This window comes from Phragmites australis, chromosome 17 (assembly GCF_958298935.1).
Source record: "Phragmites australis chromosome 17, lpPhrAust1.1, whole genome shotgun sequence".
NCBI lineage: Eukaryota > Viridiplantae > Streptophyta > Magnoliopsida > Poales > Poaceae > Phragmites > Phragmites australis.
The window spans coordinates 3,281,091-3,308,176 of NC_084937.1; the positions used below are offsets into that span (position 1 = coordinate 3,281,091).

Sequence of the window (27,086 nt, forward strand, 5' to 3'; positions counted from 1 at the left end):
TCAGCCTTCCCCCCCTTTGTTAAAAACACTCCAGTGGTCTCATGTTCTATTCACCGAACTATCTGGTGAGGCTATCAGCCTCTGAACGCAATGCTCCGGTGAGTGCAAATACCTCCGCATCGGACCATCCAGTGAGATAAATCTTCTTGAGACTTTTCCAATTCAATGAAACTTTATCCTGTTTTTGGTGGCTTCTTGATGTAATGCATCCATGAGACCTACTAACAAATACTCCCTCTGATTGCAAATGTAGGTCGTTTTAGCCTCCTCGACTATTCTCTAAATATAAGTCATTCTCAAACTTCTATGTACTTTTTTCTCTTTCGTTCCCTTCTTGCCCTTGTTCAATGAATGCTACCACTCTCACAAATTAATGAGTTATCTTTTCCAATGCAAAATAAATAAAGGGCAACAAAGTCATTTGATCTACTTTCTTAATCTTTGTGCACAAGTCTAAAATAACCTAAATTTGCAATCGGAGGGAATATTCTTAATAAACATGTTAGTCCCAATGACTATGTTGTCATTAATCATCAAAATTACAATCATAGCCTAATAGGGCCATTTTTGCTACAATCTGCCCCTTTTTGATGATTAATGACAACATAACCAAAACAAGTGGCAAATAATTAATGATACAAATCGTAAAGAGTATCAAGCCTTCCACATTGCTTAGATGCATGTTCTTACTATTTAGTCCCTCTTTTTTTTTTGCAATGCATGTTCTCCATTGCCATTATCTCCCTTTATCGACCCATGCAAGAACTTCTCCTCCTTTGTCAACCTAGGTTCCTCATGTTACTTCTTGTATCTTCTTCTTCTTCTTCTTCTCCCCCTTTGTCAACTTTGGCATTACAAGACATCTTATATCTTTCTTATTGTTTTGGTCATCAAACTTCTCCCCTTTTGTCAACAATCTAAAAAAGGGCTACAAACATTTGTTAAACTCGATGAAAAATGTTAGAGCACATGGGAGAGAGCTTTATAAATCATGATCTAATGAAATGATATTAATTGAAAAGATATACAAATTGTAAGGATATGAGACATTGATATCAATTGAAAAGGACAAATAAGGATCATAATTAATGAAACTCACATGATATAATCTAAACCCCCCTTTTATGCGTGCATACATATAATGAGACTCACTTGTGAATACCACTTGTAGGAATGTAGTATTATATGCACATCTAGACAATAAGTAGAGGTAGAAAGTTTAAGTCATATCATGCATGGAGGTAGCTTAAATGTAGGAATAAATTGACAATGATACTAATTACAGCTTTTAAGCATTACATACCTCCGGGGATGTGTTGATTCTCCATGAGATTACAAAAGATACATCTAGCAATACATGTTAGTCTCAAAATCACAACCCATATAATATACTCCCTACAAATGTGTACATACAAGTGTTGAAAATACTTACAAGACATATGCACTTGTTATTAATAACAATGAGAATAGTACCCTATAGATTGGTTCATGGCACATAAAATATATCAATTGTGAAACTAGTGCCATGAAAGAAACTTTCAACTAATAAAACATGTAGTTTGCTCATAAGAAAGAGAGAAACGCACGCAACCTATCATATGAAAACCTATACTAGGCATTGCAATAAATTGAAATAAGCACATGAATCTTAAACAAGGCAAATGAGCTACAATAATTAAATGATTTTGCATCTAGCTCCATTACCTTTGCCTTATTTACCTTTGGATAGGGATTTAGGTATATGACGATCACGATCTTCATCAAAGCACCTAATCTTATACACTTGGCTTCTTTGCTTGAACCTTCACTTTATTTTATGAGCCAAGTCTCCAAATCCTCATAGCCGCTTCGGGCTTGAAGTCTTCTTTAGAACCCAAACCAATTGAGGCCCCTTCATGTTGATGATGACTTCCTTGGGTATCAAAATGGGTTGGTTCCCCCTCCAACTCTCTCTCTCTCAATCATATGTGCAACCATCTTGCCATTGTTCTTTTTCTTAAGCTTGTAGTGGCTGCTTTTGGTCTTAATCTTATAGTTTGGCTTGTGTAGATGTTGAAGGTCTTATTGGAGAGGTCCATTGCTTTCTTCTTCTCATTAGTCACCTTCTTTACTTGCTTACATTGGAAAGGCTTGTGGCCTTCTTGATGACATTTGAGGCATATTACGGTGGACTCCTCCGTAAGCTTCTTCACCATGGTATCATGGTTATCTTGAGGAGGTTAGATATAATTCTTGCCTTTTAATCTTGCCAAGTCATTCTTGAGCTTTTCCACTTCTTGTTTGAGCTCATCATTTTATTGTGCAATGAGATCATCACATGTTTTTACAACAACATTCTTAACACATAACTCATTGGAAAGGGGGGGGGGCTACATAGATCAATTAAATCATCACAAGAAGTGCAAGCATCTACTTTAGGATTGGAATTAAATAGAGAGATAGATTGCTCCAAAGGGGTCTTAGATTGAGATTCAACGCATTCAAATTTTGTCTTAAGCTCTTCATGCTCCTTGCTTAACAAATTAAATTTGTTTAATAATGCTCATAATTAAAAATAAAAGGTAGCATGAATGTCATTGAGGGCATTAAATTTTTTAAGTTCCTTAGATTATTTCTTAAGGGCCCTTTGTTGCTCATTGATCAAATGAAGGAGTTCATCATAGGAGGGAGAATCATCATCAAATTCATCATCACTTACATCGCTATCTATACCTTTGGCTATAAGGCACTTGTGTGATGACTTATGCGTTTACGACTTGTGTGATGATGACCTTGAGGAAGAGCTCATTGAAGAGCTTCTCTTGGAGGAGTGGGTGGTGAAGCTCTCATCACTTGAGCTTGAATCTTCATCTTCACTCACCAATTTTTCCATGCTTACAAATGCTTTGGCTTTTCCCCTTGTCTCCCTCTTCCTCTTGGTCTTCTTCTCCTTCTTGATGTGATCAATAGTTTTGATTAAGTCTTTTATGGAGATTCGATGATCAATCTTGGAATTGATCTTCTTGATGTTCTTCTCCACTTGAGAGATGAGCTTGGTGACTTAGAGGTCCATTGCTTCATTACTTGATGTGCTTTGCTCATCATCTTCATTGCTCTCCTTATCTTCATTTTCATCTTCATCTCCATCATCTTCATTTGAGCTTGACTCTTGCTCTTGCCTTCTCATCTTCGCTTTCATGTGTGGACATGGTGCTTACTTGCTTGTGAGTGCAAAGTTCTTGGCGTCGGATGAGGAAGAAGCTTCCACCCTCATGTTTTTGGTCATCTCATGGGCGGTGATCTTTCTGAGTACTTGATTTGGAGTCATCTACTTGGTGTCATTGTTGGCGTAGATGATAGAGACTATCAACTTATACTTTGGAGGAAGAGTTTGAAATATATTTCTCACCACTTGATCATCGTCAATTGGCGTCAAAACTAGTCTATTTATTTCATTGATAAAAATATTCAAACGTGAGTACATATCATTATCATTTTTATGGGGTAGTTGTTTGATGACATTGAGCTTAGTAACTAGCACATTATATTTCTCATTGCGCACATCCTTTGTACCTTCATTAATTTCAATGAGACTAGTCCAAATATCATGTACATTTGTGAGAGAATAAACACGATTAAATGCATCAATATTTAAAGATAATAAAAGGACACTCTTCGCTAATGCATCTAATTGCCCCTCCTTGTTGGTGGTGCATTGCCTTATCCATTCCTCAGTGACTCTCCAAACATCTAGACCTTTAGCTTGTAAATAACAAGTCATAAGAATTTTCCATCGGAGGAAATTAGTACCGTCGAAATATGGAGCGCTATGGGTATCCATCCCAATCCCGACACCAAAACTCTAGGAGATTAAACCTATCAAGAGCACGAGCCTTTGATATACCAATTCTGAGGAGCGATGACATCCTAAGACAAGGGATGAATTAGGACACTTAAAACCTAATTACTCTAAAAACTTTACAAGATATACCTATCTCAATATCTATCTAAATGTGCTCTAGGTTTATCTAGTGTGTCTACTCTACCACTCAAGAGAATTGAAACCTACTCTAGCAAGGTAAATTTCAAGAAAAGTAAATGCAGAAATGTAAATAAGGTAGAGAGATAAACTCAGCATAAGAGATTTTTATCCCGTGGTGTCGATGGCATGAATGTCACCCCTAGTCCATGTTGGATCTCCACCAAGGATATGCTTCCGGTTGGCACCCTGTTGTGACTCTTGAGCCACCAAACCACCAAGGCAAGGTCTCACCACTAGCCTCTCTTTGGGTCACTTGCCACCGTGATCACTTCATAGCTTGAGCCACCAAGGTAAGGGTCTCTGCATCCCCGTTACACGTGGCTTGTCGCCGCTCCACACCAAATCGGAGGGTCAACAAGCTCGAGCCACCAAGGCCTAAGATGCTGGTGAGTCATCAAGACTCCAAGGTGCCAAGGTACCTCTCAGTACAAGCTAGGATCACTCTTTGATTCACTCTCTAGGCAACCATCACTTAGCAACACTCTCTTTAGGCCTATAAGCACTAATTACACACTAATCTTATGCTTAGTTATCTTGGATGATCACTTTAAGAACTCTGCTAGCTTGGATATCTTCTCAAGTGTCTATGAGATTACCTGGACTCCAGCAGCATGTTACACCTTCAAATGACTGAGTGGACGGGTATTTAAAGCCCCAAACCCGCCAACTAGCTGTTTTTTCCAACGGCTCAGAAAGGTTGTTAACACCGGATGATCCGGTGAGAATAGTAGTACTAACACTAGATCATTCAATGAGTACAACCTCAGAAGCTAGTGGTTGAAACTCCACTCAATGCCTCTATGAATACCAAATACTTCGGTGTACCTTCAAATCCATCACCGGGCTTTCCGGTGAGTTATCTTGAGCCATCCGAGCCTTTGTAGCATCTCTGTGTAAAATGCTCCGATGCATTCATCTTCAGAGCACCAGACCTTCTGGTGGGTTGTTCTTCATTCTTCAACACTTGCAATCGCATTTGTAAGAAATGCTTTGGTGCTATAATTCGATGTGCACAAACCAAGCACTGGACCATCCGGTGGATTGATCTTCAGTCTTCTGCACTTGTATTCTTCTCTGCACAAAATACTACGGTGTTACCCAGTGTAGATCACTAGACTATCCGGCGAGGTCGTCAGGCTTCTCCCTCTTTGTTAGAAATACTTCGGTGAGTTCAACACACAGAGTATCGGACCATCCAGTGGATTGATCTTCAGTCTTCTGCACATACATTCTTCTTTGTAGGAAATACTTCGGTGTTACCCAGTGTAGATTACCGGGCTATCTGGTGAGGTCCTCAGCTGATGCGCGTTTGCCCGATCTTTCGAAGGTAATATGATAAGTCGATTGGTGGAGTTTCGACGTTGATGATCCAAAGGCTCTGACCAAGACAGATTGAGAACCCTCGCAACTATTACACCACTACTCCGTGGTTATCAACCGTGCCAAGACGCGGTTGACCTCACAAAGAAGAATTTTCCTGTAAGTGAATCAAGAACACAAGAAAGAACAGGTAGATGCAATCTGAATATTGCTAATTACCAACGAAGTACTCAAATTGGAGTTCCACAAACCAAACAAGCGGTGAAACTATATAAAATAGAATAATGTAAGCAAAACCCGAGCCTAAACTATGACGACTACTGTGTATATATAAGGGGAATATGAGGAGGTCGACCTAGGGTTGTGCAGCTATAGAAGGAGGCGTACACAACCTGGACTCTGACCTGACATGATTACAAGACTCAACTAGGTCCAAAACAGTGGTGTAGTATTTTATTTCTTTGACTCTGACTAAACTATAAGGAATATTTGGTCGAGCTCATATCCATTAGAAATGGCTCGTAGTAAGCTTTCCAGAATGTCCAATATTGTCTAAAACAGACTTCGTATGGGAGAGTTATGCTTGTTTTACTGACGTGCTGTCTTGCGACTCGACCACGACCACGACTTCGACCATGACCACGACTAGAACTCAATCTCGAGTCCGAGTAGACTTGGCCTTCGAGGGGTGACATCTCGGTAAGGTTGTGGTGCTTCTCCTACGTTCCTAAGCAATAAAACATCACAAGAATTTAGTAGTAATCCATCCAAGGAGTCATGAACAACGAGAAACGAGTTCACATGGTGGTCTAATTATCGTGCACGTGCTCATGTAGTTGGACCTTGTATGATTTGAGGATTATTGGTGGTATTGATCGTATCCTAAGGAGTCATGTGCTCATCATCCTCCCCTTCTTGAATTGGAGTCATCCTCAACTCAAGCTCTTCTTCTTCTCCCAAGTAGGACTTCAGATCTGAAATGTTAAATGTAAGACTAGCCCTAAAATCTACAACTAGGTCCAATTTATATTCATTGTCATTGATTTTCTCAATTATCTTAAATGGTCCATCAGCTCTAGACATCAATTTTGACTTTCTTAGTTCTGAAAACCTATCCTTCCTCAAATGCAACCAAACTAAATCATCCGGTTCAAATTTTATTTCTTTTATATCTTTACTTCCAGCGATCCTATACTTTTCAGTCATGTTCTCTATATTTTTTTTAGTGGTTTTATGCAACTTAAGAATAAATTCAGCACGTTTCTTAGCGTCTAAATTAAGTCTTTCAAAAGTAGGCAAAGGCAGTAAATCAATAGGAGCACAGGGATTAAATTCATAGACTACCTAGAACGGACTTACCTTGGTGGTGGAGTGTACCGACCTATTGTAAGTAAATTCAATATGTTGTAAACACTCTTCTCACATCCTCAAATTCTTCTTTAGAACTATCCGTAACATGGTCGATAATGTATGGTTGACAACCTCTGTTTGACCATCGGTTTGGGGATAACACGTAGTAGAAAACAACAGCTTTGTCCCCAATTTATTCCAAAGTGATCTCCAAAAGTGACTCAAAAATTTTGTGTCACGATCTGAGACGATAGTATTAGACACTCCATGTACTCGAATGATTTCCCTAAAAATAAATTAGCTATGTTTGTAGCATCATCGCTCTTATAGCAAGGTATAAAATATGCCATTTTAGAAAAATGATCCACAATTACAAATATGTTATCCCTCCCCCTCTTTGTCCTAGGCAATCCTAAAACAAAATCTATAGAAATATTCTCCCAAGGTGCACAAGGAACAAGAGGCATGTAAAGACCATGTAGATTTAAGCGAGACTTAGCTTTATTGCAAGAGGTGCAACATGATACGTAGTGCTCGATATCATGTCACATTTTTGGCCAAAAAAAAGGGCGGCCAACACATCTTTAGAATTCTTTGCTCCAAAATGTGCCATCAATCCTCCTCCATGCGCCTCCTGCAACAACAAAAGACGAACGAAGCTAGCTGGAATGCATATTATTCGCACGATAGAGCAATCCGTCATTCAACACATATTTATTCCATGTTTTCGCTTCTTTACAATGTTTAAGCACTTCTTCAAAGTCTAAATTAGCAGCATACAAGTCCTTAATGGTCTCTAAACTAAAAATCTTATGATCAAGTTGAGATAACATGGTATAACTGTTAGAAAGAGCATCAACAATCACATTGTCCTTTCCTTTCTTATGTTTTATGACATATAGAAAAGACTCAATAAATTCTACCCATTTAGTATGTCATTTATTCAGTTTAGCTTGACTTCTAATATGTTTTAACGATTCATGATTAGAATGTATAACAAATTATTTGGGCGATAGATAATGTTGCCAAGTTTCAAGCACACGAACTAAAGTATATAATTCTTTATCATAAGTGGAATAATTCAGACTTGGCCACTATTTTTTACTGAAATAAGCAACAGATTTACCTTCTTGAATTAGCACACCTCCAATTCCAATCTCACTAGAATCACATTCAAGTTCAAAGGTTTTACTAAAATTAGGGAGTTAGAGCAATAGAGTAAGGGTGAGTTTCTCTTTCAACAACTTGAATGCTTATTCTTGTGCAGGTCCCCATTTGAAAACTAGTCCTTTCTTTGTCAACTCGTTTAAGGGAGCAGCAATGATGCTGAAATCCCGCACAAATCGCCGATAGAAACCCGTAAGATCATAAAAGCTTCTCACTTGTGTAACAGTCTCAAGAATTGGCCAGCTCTTTATGACTTCGATTTTTGTTTCATCCACCTCTATTCCCTATGGAGTAACAACATAGTAAAGAAAAGAGACTCGATCCGTGCAAAAGGTGCACTTTTCGATGTTACCAAACAAATGTGCATCTCTCAAAGTGTTAAAAACAGCACGTAAGTGATCAAAGTGTAGTTCATATGACTTGCTGTAAATCAAAATGTCATCAAAGTAAACCACCACAAATCTCCGATTGAAAGCATGTAGAACTTCGTTCATCAATTGCATGAAAGTACTAGGTGTATTAGTTAACCCAAAATGCATTACTAACCACTTATACAACCAAACTTAATTTTAAATACAGTCTTCCATTAATCTCCAAGTTTCATTCTAATCTGGTGGTATCCACCTCGCAAGTCAATTTTAGTAAAAATTATAGAACCACTCAACTCATCAAGCATATCATCTAATCTAGGGATAGGGTGACGATATCTTATAGTAATATTATTGATGTCTCTACAATCAATACACATATGCCAACTACCGTCTTCCTTAGGAACCAAATCAACAGGAACAGCACAAGGGTTAAGACTTTCTCGTACATACCCGCGGTCCAAAAGGTCTTGGACTTGTCACTGAATTTCCTTAGTCTCTTCCGGGTTGGTCCTATATGCAGCACGGTTTGACAAAGTTGCTTCAGGAATCAAATCAATTTGATGCTCAATCCCTCGAATAGGTGGTAATCCCGGGGGTACCTGAGCTGGAAATACATCCACAACCTCCTACAAAAGGTTGGCAATAGCAGGAGACAAAGAGCTAGATATATTCTTGAGCGAAACCAAAGCATCTTTGCATATCAAAGCATAGCATGGCAGCTCATTATCACAAATTTCAGCAAGGTCAGATTTAGTAGCAAGCATAACACACCCTTTTAGTCTAATTCCATCAGATTTAGAAGTTGTTGTTGCTTTCTCCTTTTTAGGTGAAAAAACTTTTCCCTCTACTTGCTGATTTTCATATTCATTCTCAAACTGTTTTATCTTATTTTCAGTTATCTCTTGTTCACATTTCACAATTTTAGCAGGAGTTAAAGTTAGAAAAGTTATTTTTTTTCCTTATACATATGGGTGTACTTATTACTTCTACCATGATATGTTGCATCACTATCAAACTCCCATGGTCATCCTAACAAAAGAGAGTATGCTTGCATGGAACTACATCAAAATCAGCATAATCATGGTATCAACCAATAGAAAAATACACCATAGTTGTTTGCATTACCTTCACCTTACCACTGTTGTTGAACTATTGAATATGATAAGGGTGAGGAAGGTTTCTTGTTGGCAAGGCAAACTTCTTGATCATATCTGAACTTACTAAGTTGTTGCAGCTTCCTCCATCAATAATGACTCGAACACGATAATTCTTGACTATGAGGAACACATCTGAAACAAATTGTGGCGTTGTAGCTGTTCTGCTTGCTCTATTTGAGTGCTTAACACTCGCTGCATAATGAGGGTTCGATAATCCTCCGTGGCAGTGGCATCGAACAGTTTCTCATGGTCGATATCCATCTCACGACTATCCTCATCACTTGCATGGTTAGATGCAAGAGCATATTCATTCTCAACATCACTAGCACTTACATATCCACCGTCTTCTGTTATAATGTATGCTTAACATCACTAGCACTTACATATCCACCGTCTTCTGTTATAATATATGCTCGCTGACTTGGGCAATCTTTCATGACATGGCCCATTCCCTTGCATCAGTGGCATACAATCCCGGTCGATCGATCTGTAGAAGCAACCAAAGAAGAACTCTTGGCTGGACCCTGCACATTTATGGATTTGCTTACCTTGGGAGCGTGCGAGGGTGTCGAAGGTACTACTAAACACGCCCTACTCGAGAAGGGACAGCAGACTATGTAGCTGAATGTGGGGCTATTTTGACTTGTCCTGGTGCTGATTTTGAAGTTGTCGTGCTTCCAAAATTGCTCCTTGGCCTCTGTTGTCGTCCCTGCAATTCTTTTTCTGCCACACATGCAAGTTGGAACAATCTAGAAATACTATTGTATTCTTTGTAATCAACTATATCATGAATTTCATGCCTTAACCTTCCATAAAAGTATGTTATTGTAGCCTCTTCATACTCAATAACATCACAACGCAACATACTAATTTGTATCTCCTGATAATATTCTTTTATGGATCTATCACCTTGGTTTAAGCGTTGCAATTTTTTATGCAAATCACGTTTAAAATAGCGTGGGACAAATCTGTTACGCATAGCAACCTTTAAAGCATTCCATGTGGTAGGCGCTAATCCATCGATGCATACTCTATTCCACCAGATAATTGCAAATTCTTTAAATTCACTAGTGGCTTGCCTAACTCTATGCACTTCAGGAACTAAATGAGCATTAAACTTATATTCAACCGTCATCTCACAATCTAAATACTTTTCAGCATCATAAGCACCCGCAAAAGATGGTATGATAAATTTAACCTTAGCAAATAGATCATGATTAACACGTGGGTTATGTTGCTGAAAATTACTACCTGTCATACCTTGACGGTTTAAATTTAATCGGTCCTGTTGTCGTGCATCAAAGACGTCTTGTTCTTGCCTCAAAATTTCATCATCTACGACATACTCCTTTTGCTCATGGTCTACACCACGAGGATCCACACGCCCATGGTTGGTGGCTGATTAACCACTCGATCAAAACGTGTATTGAGCATGGCAATACTATTGTTAAGTCGTTGCAATGTAGTATTTGTCTCTGCAAGCTTCTTATCGAAGTCATCAGTAATAGTTTGTCGATGATCATTCAACACCATTGTGAGTTTTTCCCTGAAAACACACTCCTATGCATCCGATGCTTCTCCTGCTATGCTTAGTCGAAGATAGAAAACAACGGAAGATAAATTATCCCTATCGACTACTAGGTGGTGGAGATGGAGTCACACACTCTCAAGTGTCTTACCACACTTTTGCAAGTGTTCTTACCGATCACCGCAATTCGCACAACCGGTGGCTGGTTCGTGATACCTTATCGGGTGTGAGTGAGGTAGTTGCAAGGGGAAAAACTGTTCTGATCGAGAGAAAGTGTAGCTTGGATAGGCAATATTTAGTAGCAAGGAATAGCAATAATTGGAAACAGATTAGCAAAGGTGAATAAAAGTTCATAGTACTCGTCACAGTTGCTAGCCCGAACACGTTCCTAGAACTAACTCAAGCAAGCCGAAAACTGATTCTCTTTTTTTGAATTCTCTCTCTTTTTTTTTGCACTCTTTGCTTCTTGCTTTCTTTTTTTTACGAATGTGACACAAACTCAAAAACTCTTCTACTGCCTTTTCTAAGACCAGTGAGGTACGTGGGTCACAAATTTTTTTCGGAGAGTAGGGGTATAAAGGTAATAAAAAGATTCTCACTCTCTCCGAACTTTGGCTACCTTTATTTCGCTATGGATTGCTACTCGAAGTTTGTCAGACAATGCTCCATATGAAGGGTGTATGGGGGTGTTTGAGAGCAGCTAGAAACAGATATACTCGACTGGACTATGGAGGCAAAATCGAATAGATAGTTGAATCCAAAAGGATAGTTGAATCCAACTAGTGGTCGAATCCGAAGAGGTGGTCAAAAATGACTAGTGATCGAACCCGAACAGATGGTCGACTTGACTAGTGGTAGAACTCGAGTAGATGGTTGAAGCGACTAGTGGTTGAACACGACTTGATGGTCGACTGACTAGTGGTCGAACTCGAGTAGATCTTAGATGGTTAAAGCGTCCAGTGGTCGAACACGACTTGATGGTCAACTCGACTAAAGACATAATCTCGGCTATAGCAAACAAGGCCAGGCCGAGATACCCGACGACTATAACAGCGAAGACTCAATACTAGAAACTAGAACATGATGACCAAGACCAGAAATAAAGACATCGACGATGGACTCAAACTCAACAACGCGAAAACTGAAAACAAATTGCAAAAAGGCACAAAGTGGTTTGGACAGCGGAAAAAAGTAAGATCTAAATATTTTTGTGGGGTAATTTTCTGGACTCTAGGTAACGGAAAACGATGAAACAAAGAGGATAACTAAGATTACCTAATGGGCAATTGAAGATCTAATACCACTTGATGCTCGTTTGCCTGATTTTTTAAAGGTAATATGATAAGTCAATTGGTGGAGTTTTGACGTTGATGATCCAAAGGCTCTGACCAAGACAGATCGAGAATCCTCGCAACCACTAAACCACAGGTTATCAACCGTGCCAAGACGTGGTTGACATCGCCAAGAAGGCTTTTTCTGTAAGTGAATCAAGAACACAAGCAAGAACAGGTAGATGCAATCTGAATATTGCTAATTACCAATGAAGTACTCAAGTTGGGGTTCCACAAACCGAACAAACGACGAAACTGTATAAAACAAAATAATCTAAGTAAAACTTGAGCCTAAATTGTGATGGCTACTGTGTGTATATAGGGGGGATGTGAGGGATCGACCTAGGGTTGTGCAGCCATGGAAGGAGGCGTACACAACCTGGACTCTAACCCTGACACGATTACAAGACATAACTAGATCCAAAACGGTGGTGCAGCACCTTATTTCTTTGACTCTGACTAAATTATAAGGAATATTTGGTTGAGCTCATATACATTGGAAAGGGCTCGTCGTAAGCTTTCCAGAATGTCCAAGATTGACTAAAATGGACTTCGTATGAGGGAGTTATGCCCGATTTACTGATGTGTTGTCCTGTGACTCGACCACGACCACGATTGGAGCTTAGCCTCGAGTCTGAATAGACTTGGCCTGCGAGGGGTGATGTCTGGGTAAGGTGTAGTGCTTCTCCCACGTTCCTAAGCAATAAAACATCACAATAATTTAGTATGAATCCACTCAAGGAGGCATGAACATCGAGAAAGGAGTTCACCTGGTGGTCTAATTGACGTGCACGTGCTCTTGTAATTGAACCTTGTATGATTTGAGGATTATTGGCAGTATTGATCGTATCTGAAGGAACCATGGGCTCATCATCAGCCTTCTCGTCCTTTGTTAGAAACATTCCGGTGGTCTCATGTCCTATTCACCAGACTATTCAGTAAGGCTATCATCCTCTGGACACAATGCTCCAATGAGTGCAAACTCCTCTGCACCGGATCATCCGAAGAGACAAATCTTTCTAGGACTTTTCTTCAATTAAACTTTGTCTTGCCTTCGGTGGCTTCTTGATGTATTAATCAATAAGGCCTACTAACATATATTCTTGATAAACATGTTAGTCCAAATGACTATGTTGTCGTTAATCACTAAAATCACAATCATGATGCATTAGGACCATTTTCGCTATAGCGTCGCCGCACTGTTCATCGCAAGCGAGGCCACGTCGAGCTGCCGGCCAACTCGGCTCTGTGCTACTCGGCCTCCAAACGATTTTGATTGGGTCAGCGTGGCCCCGGCCCACCAATCCTCGGTCGTGGCTAGCTCGACCCCGATGCAGAAAGGATTTTGGGCTTTTAGATGTTTTTGTTATTTTAGTTAAATCTGAAATTGCCAAATGGAATTATTCTTGCACTATTAAATCAATTGAAAATTTTAAAAAGCATAGGAAATTTAATATAACTTCAAAAATTATGAAAACATTTTTTTAGCTTTGTATAATCCTGCTTTACATGTTAAAAATACTAGGAGCCATGAAATATGTACTGAGATTTCTTTAATTAATAAAATGTGCTTAAGTTTCATTAGTTCATAATTAATTAATGGTAACTCCAAAATTGATGAAATTAATTTTTTAATCTTATTCTATTATGCCCTATTCATTAAAAATGCTCACACATGTTAAGCATAGTTAACTTTCTAATTTGAATTAAGCTTGGTTTAAGCTTAATTAAATCCATAATTTATTAAATGTTTAACAATAATTAAATTAAGGAAATGCTTAATGATTTAAAGTCACATCGTGAAGCATTGCATCCCCATTGTTCTCTTGCACTATGGAGTATCTTTCATTGCATGTTATCATACTCATTACGATGCACTATTCTTTATTTAGCAAACAATGTTTTAGGGAGTCACGAGTTTGAAGACGAAGGTGAACCAGTGGAGTTCGTGAGTTAACAACAGGCAACACAAGATAAACATCTATCATATCTCTCCTATATTTTGGTGAATAGTTAGTTGGTTATTCTGTTAGATTTTGCTATATGTCATAGATGCATGTGATAAGGAGTCGATGTCGGGAATCTGGTAGATGAGTCGATGTCGGGAATTTGGTAGATCCTATTTGTTGCATCGTACCTATTTTAATAAAGTTGTTAATCCTGATCCTTGTAGTCTGAGTATAACGTATAATGGTCCAACTTAAAAGTGATTCGGTAATTGCTTAGCCTTTCATAGGTCATCAGTAAAAGTTGAGTGATGGATGTCACCGTCGTTCGCGAGCTGTAGGAATTTCAACTACAGTTACAAAGAAATGATATGTTGGGATGATGAGTTGGTGAGATTGAAAAAGAGAGCTGGCGGTGTTAGGGGCAGTTCGGGAGAGGAATCTGGATACCATAGACCATTTGTGAGTTGTAAAATTTGAGACGAGTTGTGGGCGGTGCTAGGGGTGTCTTCTGCCCCAAAATGAAGTTCCCCGGGTAGATCGGAGAGGAGCCCGGACACCATAGACCGCTTGCATCGTTTAAGCACCATCAATTATGTCTGTTAGCTTAAGCACTTTCCATACTTCCACATGTCGATCTAATGGTAAGATAAGACGATTATTGTATACCATGCTGACGCTTGCCATACGATCCTATGATGTGAAGAAAAAGTATGAGGAGATCCATGGTGGCGGGGGGTTGAATCATGGCCAGGACTTGCTCGCTGTAACCTCGGTGCCATAGGAGCATGTGCAAGTAGGTAGTTCTGGGTATGAGAAAGGTTATCTCGAGGGCTAAGAGGATGGATCCAAGTCATGTGGGTAAAGATATACCCCTGCAGGGTGTAAGAATAATTCGAATTGCCGTGCTCTCGGTTATGAGCATGCTTATGTCCACTGGATAACATCATAAAGTTTCATTCAGTTTGGAAAAAGGAATGGAAAGTATGTAGGCTTTTGGGAGAAGCATGTGCTGGTACTTGTTTAAGTTAAGCAAAGTTTACTTTATTAAAATTTATGTTTATTGTCAGTTGATGCTAGTTCATGTCATTATATGGGTTAAATGTGCTTTTTCGCTGAATCAAATTAACCTTGTGGCTATTCCTCGCTATTCAATTTAATATATTATCTTTGGAGTCAGGATAATATATACCCATATTGTGTAAATCTTGCGAGTACTTACGTACTCAGGGTGCTGCCCTTAAGTTACTGCAGGTAATGATGAACTCGTATACTGGTACTTTTATCCCGCTGATGCTGGAGATGGCAGGTGTAGAGATCGAATGTCTGAGTTAGTCCCAGTGGTGCCTTGGGCAATGGTGCCACTGGTCTTTTATTTTATTAATATTTTTTCATTGCGTATGAAAACTCTGATACAAGTAGAAACTAGAACTTGAAACAATGTTTGTAATAAATGTTAAACCTTTTGTACTCTGTTCATATCCTACGATGAAACTATATTGTAAACGGTATATGCTATGATCTTGAGTTTTATTGTGCATATATTGGGACTGCCGGAATTACTTTCATTTTAATCAACTTAGTTGTCGATTAAGCCGGGTGTAATTTGGTCGAGTCTGACAGTTACAACCACTCTTATTTAACCAGGGTTCCAACCACCATAACCATACTTTACACCACCATGGTTACCAAACCAATTACCACCAAATTCTATAATCATGTATGGCATTCTTTACCGCTCTTGACCATGAGCACGACTGATTTAATCAGTTTTACACTTTGTAAAAGTTGCACACTTTACCGACAAGTCATGTCTTCCCATTTTATCGAATATCAATTGGCCAATAAAAAACTCTTATACACTTTTAAGGTGTGCGCTAGAAATCCACTACAAGGCCTTTAGAAAGTATTTCCCAACATATATTCACTGCTAAGGTTTCACCGTCATGGGAATTCACCCTCCACTCCAGAAGCCATCTCTCACCGCCAAATAATTTCAGGAAGTACACCCTTCTGTCCCTACACCACAATATGGCCTACACTATATGTAGGAAAACTGCTAATTAATTGGCCAGGTCAATCTCGTACTTGGTTTTTGGTTGTACTGTTAAGCTTAATTCGATCGCACCATGAACCGATCCTTAATTGACTTGAGCAAGACTATCACTAACAGGATCCATGCAACCCGCACCGGTCTCCACCAACCATTTTCTCAAATCCTATGTCCATGTTGCTAACAAAATTAATTTCCCAATTTTATTATCATTGCATAAAGACCATTATCACATTTAGTTGAGCATTGATGATTATCAATACCCCAAAGTAGGCTAAAGCAAAAACTATCCTTCCCATATTCTCACCAAAACCGTGCCAATAAGGAAAATCAGGAATGTCTAAGGTATAGTCTAACTTGAGTTTCCTGATAGATTATTAGCATGCAATTTTGTAAACAAAGACATCTATAATAATAGGTGTAAGATGTTCAAGGACAACCTACCTTCCTGATGCTCATCGGGGTTTTTGAACTCTTGGTCTTGGAAACCTCTGAGCTCATCTGGAACATCAATGCCTAATCGTAAAAAACAAGCGAAAGATAAGTGAATAAACACCAAGATCCAAAAAGAACCCAATAGATACTCAAATTAGCTTAATTAGATGGATTATGATTTTTGATGGATTTTGACGAAAAGGTATCAAAGCTGGGCTCCCAGAAGATCAAAGCAGGGCAAAATAATAAAGGGTATGAGATTCTAGGGGCAAATTTTCTACTTGGGTTTTGAGATAATGAAACGGGTTCGAAAATCGAAACATTACCCCTCATTTTTTTTTCTTAGCCCACCGTGGTCATCCCTGGCTAGTGTGTCTCAAAGAAGAAAAACCTTTCGCTCTACCTCATGCATGATTCTTATAGTAGAGTTATTATAACCGACTTGTGACTTAAATTCTTGCCATAAGGCCTAATTACCTCTTTTAACCATTATGCAATACTTCCTATTTATTATAATGTATGAATGTGATGCCACCATATTTACATGTTACATTATGAGAAAACTATTTTGTCATTTTTAACATGTGGTTGTGGTCTTTTTTGTCAGTTTGGAATATGATATTCAAATTTAGACAAAATATTTCTATCAATTTTTCACCGTAAGTAACGATTATCTTGAGTAACCAGAAACATCAATACAGTGGCAACACAATCGTGATATAACTTTCTTTAATATGGTGACCTTATATTAATATTTCATATTTATCTTTATTCTTTATTAAAATAGAGTGTAAAACGAGGCACTATATATTTAGAACCATCTACATAATTTTTAATAGTTTCTCGGTCATTGACAATACATATTTTTTCATGCTCTGTTCAAACAAGTTTTTTGTGTTACATTTTGAACCATAGCATTTTTACGGAAGTTCATTAACATTGCTTAAGGAGAAACACATTATTTTGGTAAGATTTATTAATTGAATTTGAAAATTCAAACCAATTCAGAATTTAGGATGACTCAGCTATAGCTAACTGAGTGGCAAAATCGTAAAAGGCATCGAATCAGGAAATGAATGGCAAAGTCGTAAAACTCGGGAAATCAGGAATCCTCTCTCTATCGATCGGCTTCTTGGGTTCCCATCTCCCCCCTCGTCGCGTCCAAACCCTAGCCCGCCTCCGCGGACCCCCATCCCCGCTGCCTCCGGCGCTCCGCTTCCCCACGGCAGCGCGCGACCCCAACGCCCCCGTCGCGCCCCGCGCCTCCGTTTTCACCACTCGTCCGGGTGAGATCCGGCGGATGGAGCCCCCGGCGGCGAAGGAGGCGCCACCGCTGCCCCAGCCTGCGGCGGAGGAGGACGGGGTGCTCTCGGCGACTGCGTCCATGGCGAGGGAGGCCGCCGTGATGTTCCAGAACCACTGGTACGCCGACTGCGCCGAGGTGCTCGCGCAGCTTCTGCTTAAGAAGGAGGGCGATCCCAAGGTGCGCGATTCATTCTCTCTTGTTTCTACTCTCTGTGTCTCGAGAAGGGAGGAAGGCTAGGAGCTTTTCGGGTGAATCTTTGAGCTGTATAAGCGTACGTACTGCATATATAGCGAATCCATGTGCTTGTCTCAGATAGCGGTGGCGCCTTTGGTCAGGGACGTTTCAGTTGCTTACTAGATTACTAGATGCATCTTTAGTTGGAGCTGTGTGCTTAAGCGCCCGCTCGGCATCTCTTGCGTGGGAATTGGGTCTGGGTTGGGTAGTGTCAAGCCTGCGTATGTATGTGGTTGGGTGGTTTCACCATGGTGCTTGTTCGCTGTGCATTTGCATATACACTTGCGCTGTTGCTTGAGCTGTCGTTACTTATGCCACCGGGGTGACTTGTGTGAGTGCATGTTAGTTCGTAGGGGGTTTGTGTGGGTGCCCATTTGTATTTTCTGAGCCTGTTGTCCATTGGCAAATGTGAATGCCAACTGGCGTTCTACTGGGCCCAGATATACCTTTTCCATGTTTGGGATTTTCATTAGAGATTCTCAACTTCCATGAAGCATATGCCAGTTTCTGTTTAAGCTTGTTCCGTTAGGCTACAAATTCAAAGCATAATTTGCCTAAGCACAGCAAGGAAATTAGTTTTTTTAGATTGATGGGTGAAATAGGTATCCATCATATTTGTATAGGACAGTGGTCATCTTGAACCAGTAGTGTTTCTACTTTCACTTAGGGGAGAAATGGTTGTTTTGTCATATTTGTTCTTCTTGCATCTGATGTCACAGTCTCGCATTTTTCAGGTCCTCCACAATATGGCCATCACAGAATCTTTCTTGGACGGTTGTCCTGATCCAAAGAGGCTGCTTAAAATTCTAGACGATGTTAAGGTGAGTGAATCTGCAAAGTTCACTGCTCCTTCATTTGATTGACGTGCAGATTATGTGGTAAAGTAGTAGAAATGCCTCATTTCTTATGAGTTAATAACTCTATAGCTGACACTTGAATTGGCAACATGTCTATACTCATTTATGGATAAAAACAAGATACCATGCGATTAGTGAATCTGCAAATCTCACTGCTCCTTCATTTGATTGATGTGCAGATTATGTGGTAAAGTAGTAGAAATGCCTCATTTCTTATGAGTAAATAATTCTATAGCTGACGCTTGAATTGGCAACATGTCTATACTCATTTATGGATAAAAACAAGATACCATGCAATTAGTGATAAAATGTTAATGTTTGTCTCTTCTTGTAGTCAAATCATTAAGTTCCTTAGTTATTGGAACGATAATCTTGATGTTTGTCTCTACATGAAACAGGTGTGTTGTATAGGACTGTAATAGGATGAACCCCACATGTTGATAATTGTTTATTTAGCATATTTAGTTACTTGGCCTGCCAACTTGTGTAAGGATGTGTTATCTGTATAGGTGTAACCAAATTATGAAAATCTGACTGTAAAATATAAGCATGTGTCAAAAAGTTGTGTGAGTAGGCATTAAGATTGTAATTTTAGTTCATAGGAGCTTATTGATAGAACTGGACCGACGTGAACCCATACATTCTTACGAACAACTTCACTATCATTTTGCGTATGTGAGTTCTATTCCAGAATATTTTGTGTTTTATGCACCAAACATATGTGTTTGTATTCTGAGCAGTCTCCAGTTTATGTTTTAAAGTTTTGCTTTAGCACGCTCAGTAAATCATATTTCTGTTTCTCAAACAAACACTTGAAAATTTTGTGACACTGAGTTATTTCTGAATTTGCCAGCTACAGTTGGTTCATCTTTTTTTCCAATATCTAGTGTAACATACTGTTCTATATAGGGGTCACTACTATGACCTTGATTCCAGCAGGCTGTGATCAAGGAAATGGTGGGTATATGCAATGACATATGCATAATGATATAGGTTGGCAGTTAATATGGCCTTCAAACACTGAAGTGGCCTTGCAGCCCCCAAAAAGCTTCTTGATTCTTATATCTGTATATTTTGTATTTTAAGCTTCAAATTAGCAATGAGCGAACTCCTTGCAATCTATCCTCATTGAAACCATATACTATATTTGGCAAACACAGCAAGAAATCTGAGCTGCTGGGTTGGTCTGGCTTACGCTCTGGACCCTGGTGGTGGTGAGGCTGTTTAAGCTTCCCACCTACCTGGGTTTGTGTTTTACAACCAGCCCCCTCCAGTTTTGGGTCAGATTCTGGTTCTAGAAACCTTGGAGTTGTTTGGTTTTCTTTATCATTGTATTACACAGTAATATTTGTTATCTTATTTGTCAAACTATTTGCATGGATGTTTTTTAGGCTGCATACAGCAATAAAACCACATGTTTAGGTGGCTGCTGTCTCATCAGTTACCTAAACCCTAACTCGGTACTTCGAGCATTGCTGCAACATAATGTTTGAGATATTATCATACGATGTATGTCAAAACACATCGTTATTTATAACCATATTAACTAGTGTCATTATGGTATCTATCTTGATTTACTATGTTATTTTGTGTTGTACTACTTCTGTGCGATACTTGACACTTTTAACCACTTTATTATTCACAAATATTTGTCAATTGCCCATTCCTTTGGTGAACTTCTCCACCAAATACTCATGTCACCTCTACCTATGATCATCCGCCATATTTTGTGCATGTGATATTATTAGAGTGTTGTTGTTATGGGCACATGAAGAGTTAAGATTCAAAGGACTTGAAATTAGGATTTTATCCGTATCGGATTCAGTTAGTCGATTTGATTAAGTTTATCCCTAGCCGGTTTAGTTTGAATTCCTTTATCTGTTAGTTGGTTGCAAATTAGAACTCTTTATTTGTTAGCTGGTTGCCGGTTGGGATTATGCCTGGCCGGCTATATATATTCGGCCATAGTTGTGGATTAGGAATTAAGCAATGAGATAAGAAGTCTCTTTATATCTCTCTCCCCTACCGACCCTCTCTCTCGGTTCTACTAGACAACTCCCCAATAGTCTAATGCCTCCCCTAGCAGCCGACGCCGTCCAGCTATCCTCTCGGCGTATGTTTATCCTTGTTATGATATTAGGATCATAACATTTGGTATCAGAGATGCTAGGTTCCGACGCCAGGGAGGGTGCTAGCTCCCAGGCCGTGGAGGCCTTGACTGAGTTGGTGGTTGACATGCAGAAGTACATGCATAGGCAGTTCGGCGAGTTGGCTCAGCAGGTAGCTCCCATATCTTCGCAGCTCTCGGTGGTTGACAAGTGTTTGCTAGACATTGCACGTCAGTTGGCCGCGCTGCAAAGTGGCTCGTCATCCAATGTAGCAGCTCCTTCATTGGCGGCAATCCTCCCAGCAAAGAAGATTGTGGCCGAGGAGAAGAAGAAAGCAGCAAAGCGTGCTGCAGCGTCGCCTCAACTTGCTGCAGTGGTGGACTGGTGGCAGAGGCGCTCGTGGCACAACAACGTCATTGCTACTGCTGCATCTTTGATCAGCACGGACAACGTTGCCTCTTCAGGCGGCACTGGCGTGCTAGCTTGAAGATTGCTGTCCTGCAACTGCGGTGCTGCTGCGTGGAGAAGCGGACGCATTCACTCTACTTGCGGTGGCTGTGGTGTTGCACAGGGTGGTAACATCCATGAAGGACTGCACTACCATGGTGATGCCCAATGTGGTTGCAGCAGCACCCCACCTTGTTCTGGCAAGTCCAAAGGTTGCAACAACGTGGGGCTGCCAAAGGCTACTACCATGGCCGCCACCACAGCTCGAGGACAAGCTATTTGTCGAGGGAGGGAGTGATATTATAGGCGCATGAAGAGATAAGATTCAAAGGACTTCAAATTAGGATTTTATTCGTATCGGATTCAATTACTCGGGTTGATTAAGTTTATCTCTAGTCAATTTAGTTTGAATTGTTTTATCTGTTAGTTGGTTGCAGATTAGAAATCTTTATCTGTTAGTTGGTTGTCGGTTGGGATAATGGTTGTCGGTTGGGATTATGCTTGATTGGCTATTGTCGGTGATATGGGATCCGGGGGTTCCCGAGTCCCGAGGCCAGGACAGCGCCGTACCACATGGCGCCTTCCGTCGGGGACCACCTCCCCGAGGACCCGAGGGAAGCATGGTCCGGGAGTGGGTGCTCGGGGTCAAGAACAGTTGGTCCCCGAGCACCTAAAGAGCCTCAAGCACCTGGTAAGCCCCATGCCAGTGGACCCTGCAGGGACTCCACGATGAGGTGTCGGTCGGTGGGAGGCCCGATGTCGCATTTAATGGGGAGCGTGGACGGTCACATCCAACCACTCTCCCCCACGCCTACCGTTCTGAATACGTCAGTCCCTGCTGCCGCCTGGCAGGAAGGCGTGGGCACAATTAATATGGCAGGTCCCATCGCATGTCCCCTCGTGGAGCCCATGAAGAAAGACGGCTTGAAGATATCTTCGATGGGCTTGAGGCTTATCGCCCTGTTACATCAGACTGCGTCAGATCTACTCTGACCAAACAGGCATGAGAGAGTACTCAGAAGCTGGCCGGTGGGCGCCCCTGCGCCTGCTAAAGCTGGAACGCGAAGACCGATGAAACCGTCCGAGGGATGTATTTTCAACCCTCTGTAACATCAACTGTAGACCAACGATGGTTACTTTCCATTTATTGTTTACGGGAACTTGTGCCTTCGTTCTGGGCACTCCCTGAAGGGCCTCCCCCCGGTAGATAACCGGGGGGGGGGGGGAGGGGAGCACTTTGTAAGAAAAAAAAGAGAGAGATGAAAGGAGAGGAGCATTGACAACATACTGGACACACAGGAATAGGGTATTACGCCTCCGCGCAGCCTGAACCTGTCTAAATTCTTGGTGCATTCATTTCTACTAGCTGACGATCCATCCTGCCTAAGTCCCACTCGCATTAATCTCGGGTACGAGGTAGTTCCAGGACCAGCCCCCCGGCCGAATCTCAAAGGGGTCCCTCAGGATCCCTGCTCGCGGTGTTCATCCACCGACAGCTATATATATTCGGCCATAGTTATGTATTAGGAATTAAGCAATGAAATAAGAAGTCTCTTTATATTTCTCTCTCCTGCTGACCCTCTCTCCCAATCTTCTCTCCATCTCTCGGTTCTACCAGACAGCTCCCCAATAGTCTATCCCTCCCCTAGCAGCCGATGTCGTTCGACTATCCTCTCGGTGGTGTTTACCATAACAGTTGTGGCCCTCCTTTATTGAAATTATGTTACCATGAGATAACATAATTTTTGCTTCGGTCAAAGGTGACATTTTTTGCATCTGTTATGTTACAACGTTTGGTATCCATTTTTTTAATTTAGTTGGGGTAATTCTATTCTTATATTCTACTACTGCATTCATTCAGAAAAGAAGTAAAGAACTTGCATGTGCCTCTAGAGAACAGGCTGATTCTGCCAATGGGATAGGAAACAATGCTTCTTCAGGATCAAGAGGGAGTGGCATTGTACCACCTTTTCCTGCTGCACATAATGCGTCAACCTATGGGGATGAGTTCGACACAACCATAATAACATTCAACACAGTATGTTCTCTTGTTCTGTTGCAGTAATTATATGATTATTAGATGTTTCTGGTCTAAGATCTGTATTAAAGAAACTGCAATTTTGTCCAGCGCAAGCATTAAACATGCTGTAATTCACTGGTTTGCTCATGGACTCGATGAATTTGCAGGCTGTCATCCTTTATCATCTTCATGACTATGAATCTGCCCTATCTGTTTTGGACCCATTGTACCGAAATATTGAACCAATTGATGAGGTATTGTTAGTGATTCCTTGGCTTAATCGCAAGGGAAAATTGTATCACACTAATTTTTCTTTGCACTTGCAGACAACTGCTCTTAATGTATGCTTTCTTTTATTGGATATTGCATTAGCTTTGCAAGATGCAACAAAAGCTGCGGTAAGTTTCTTTCCTAGGTGTAGTTGCAGTTCTCATCTACAGCTTGCTACATTGGATCTAGCAAACTTTTTGCAAACATTCTTAATTTCTTTGTGGGCTTATGAGTATTCTTGTCAATAGATAGTCCTGAAATTGCACTATATGTGCTATCTTCACCGTTTGACACAAAATGACATTTTAACATTTTATTGCGGTCTTATTATTGGTTGTATATGCTATTCGTATTTGATATGTTGGATTTTGTGTACTTTGCTCCCATATGCTTCCTGGTGTCATATCCGGCCATGACATTTTTGTGCTGTCGCTGTTGATTCCTTGTTATTTGATGATTTCTGATAAGGGAGAGGGAACTGGGGTGGGTTGATCATGCAGTTCATTTGTCTATTAGATATGGTTTGTTGGCATTCTCTGTATCATAGCTTTCGAACTCTGAACATGTTCGGATTTAGTTGGGGTCTTAGACTTATTGTCAGTCATAGCATTTGTTTGGCCTTGTTTCCTTTTTAGAGTTGCAGCATTGACATTCGCCTAGAGGAGACTTTGTTCATCTTGCTTAACGTATGATTACTTATTTGCTTTCAGGATATAATTCAGTACTTGGAAAGGTCATTTGGAGTAGCTAACACAATGAACCAGAATGAAAATGCTATCATAGCTCAGCAGCAATCAGCTCAACCAAAGCCTCCTGCAAAAAGCAACACGCCTCCAGATTCTGATTCAAATGCTTATGCTGGTGGATGTGAGAACCTTTCGGTGGGAAGTTTCTCCGATGATACACTGGAATTCGAATCTTTTTACTCTACTTTTGATGGTGGACATCAGAACTTGGGTAGGCCTATCTTAAATGATTTCTCAAGGGCATCTGCTGATCTTGCTGCTACTGCTGCTGATTTGAAAGTTAGATTGCAAATTTACAAGGTCCGGCTTCTACTGCTCACTAGGAACCTTAAGGTTGCGAAGCGAGAACTCAAAGTTCTAATGAACATGGCACGTGGTAGGGATTCGTCAACAGAGATTCTCTTGAAATCTCAGCTGGAGTATGCCCGGGGGAACTATCGGAAGGCTGTGAAGCTATTGAGCACACCGAATAATCGGACTGAACCAGCAATGCTAGCCATGTTCTACAACAACCTTGGATGTATACTACAGCAACAGAGATCTAACCACACCTCTGTATGGTGCTTTAGCAAAGCGCTGAAGTATAGCTTATCTCTTCATTCAGATAAACCATTGAAGCTGTCTGCATTATCACAAGACAAGTCTTGTCTTATTTCATACAACTGTGGTATCCAACATTTGATGTGTGGGAAACCTTTTTTAGCAGCTCGCTGTTTTCGTGAGGCCATGCCGCTCTTCTACAAACGACCCCTTTTCTGGCTTCGTTTTTCTGAGTGTAGTCTGCTTGCTCTAGAAAAGGGCCTCCTGTGTGCAAACGGCGCTTCTTCGTGCAATGATGAGATTGAAGTCAATGTTGTGGGGTCAGGAAAATGGCGGTACTTAATTATCAACCCAGTGAATTCGAGAAGTAATTCAGATTCTGCAGGAGTGACTTCAGATGAACACGGAAATTTGGTATCACTTGAATTTGCTAGACAGTGTTTACACAATGCCCAACTACTGTTGGATGCTTCTGAGCAGGAAAATCTGGTGCCTGCATCTGGTACAGAGGATTGCAACCAAGGGGCAGTACAAGGACATAAAAGCTCAGGTCAGAAGAGCACTGCAAGTACAGATTTGAAAATTCCTGGTTCATCTCTAACTAATGCAAATGGAGAACAAAAGGGAACGAGCTTGAATGCCACCTTGCAGAGCTCTCTTGCTTTGTATGACGACATCTGTAGAAAAGAGAACCTCAAAATTAGACAGGCCGTCCTGGGGAACTTGGCATTTGTTGAATTGTGTCGTGAGAATCCCTTGAAAGCCTTGTCTTTTGCGAAGTCGCTACAGCAGCTGCCAGACTGCTCTAGGATGTATGTATTCCTCAGCCATGTATACGCAGCCGAAGCTCTGTGTGCTCTGAATAGACCAAAGGATGCTGCTGAGCAGTTATCAGTTTATCTTAGAGATGACAATGATATTGAGTTGCCGTACAATGTGGAGAACTGTGAAAAGGCCCTTGTTGAGAAAGACAGTGATGGTGAAGACTCGGTTACCCCTGCACTCACAAAACCGACTTCAGAAGAATCTCAGCACTCTGAGAGCCTCAAGCCCGAGGAAGCCCGAGGTGTTCTGTATATTGACCTTGGCATGACTGCTGCAGTGCAGGGAGAACTTGAGCAGGCTAACTATATGGTGAGCCGTGGTCTTGCCATGCTTCCCAACAACCCTAGGGCGGTGCTAGCGTCAGTTTACATGGATCTTCTGCAGGGAAAGTCCCAAGAGGCTATCATGAAGTTGAGACTGTGGAGAAATGTGAGATTTAGACCCAGTAGTGTAGCAGTCAGCAGCTGAGTTTAGAGGCTCCCTTTTATGATTTCTGTAGTTTACAATTACCATTACATCTTTTTTGGACCCTGACCCCATGTGGATGATCATCAAAGATCGTGTTCCTTCTGTGTACCATACATAAGAAATGAACTGTAGATCTCCCTACTTTCCCCTCTTTTAGCTTCCCAGATTCAGGGGTGTAATGTGTTGGAATTATATCATTTTAATTTGCCGCTCTTTGGATTGAAGAGAGGTGACCTGATAAAATAGTTTCCTATATTCGTTTATTCAGGAATCAGGAAACAATGTGCAAAAAGTTGTGTACGTTTTTGCGGTGCACCATGTTACCCTAAAACTTATCTCACTTGCCTACAGCTGCTTGTCTGCAGGGTAATAAACAGATAAAGCGACCCAGTGGTGGTTGTGTATGGTTTACGTTTGTTTGTCTCTGGGGAATTTCTTGGTTTTTTTTTCCTTTTTTTTTTGTGAACACGCAGGAGATGTGGGAGTCATTCTATCAACGAGAGAAGAAAATTGAAACGGCAGACAACATGAACATCTACTAACAAGAATCTATCACCTCAGGATGGCACGAAGACTGCAAACACAA

At 40.6% G+C, this 27,086-nt stretch overlaps 1 protein-coding gene across 1 annotated transcript; it reads left to right on the top strand.

Annotated features, from left to right (window-relative positions):
- The first annotated feature begins 17,762 nt into the window (after nucleotides 1-17,762).
- Nucleotides 17,763-26,904, top strand: LOC133897952 (uncharacterized). Its single transcript, XM_062338788.1, has 6 exons — nucleotides 17,763-18,162; nucleotides 18,954-19,040; nucleotides 23,493-23,669; nucleotides 23,819-23,905; nucleotides 23,978-24,049; nucleotides 24,632-26,904. Exons 1-6 carry the CDS (start codon nucleotides 17,980-17,982, stop codon nucleotides 26,498-26,500), a joined length of 2,475 nt encoding a protein of 824 aa, XP_062194772.1. The 5' UTR covers nucleotides 17,763-17,979; the 3' UTR covers nucleotides 26,501-26,904.
- Nucleotides 26,905-27,086: the final 182 nt, after the last annotated feature.

Excerpts from the sequence above, each read along its gene's own strand:
- LOC133897952 (XM_062338788.1), top strand. The coding sequence starts at position 17,980 with ATGGAGCCCCCGGCGGCGAAGGAGGCGCCACCGCTGCCCCAGCCTGCG. Across the intron at positions 19,041-23,492 it reads AAATTCTAGACGATGTTAAG|AAAAGAAGTAAAGAACTTGC; the intron begins GTGAGTGAATCT and ends GCATTCATTCAG. Across the intron at positions 23,906-23,977 it reads ATATTGAACCAATTGATGAG|ACAACTGCTCTTAATGTATG; the intron begins GTATTGTTAGTG and ends TTGCACTTGCAG.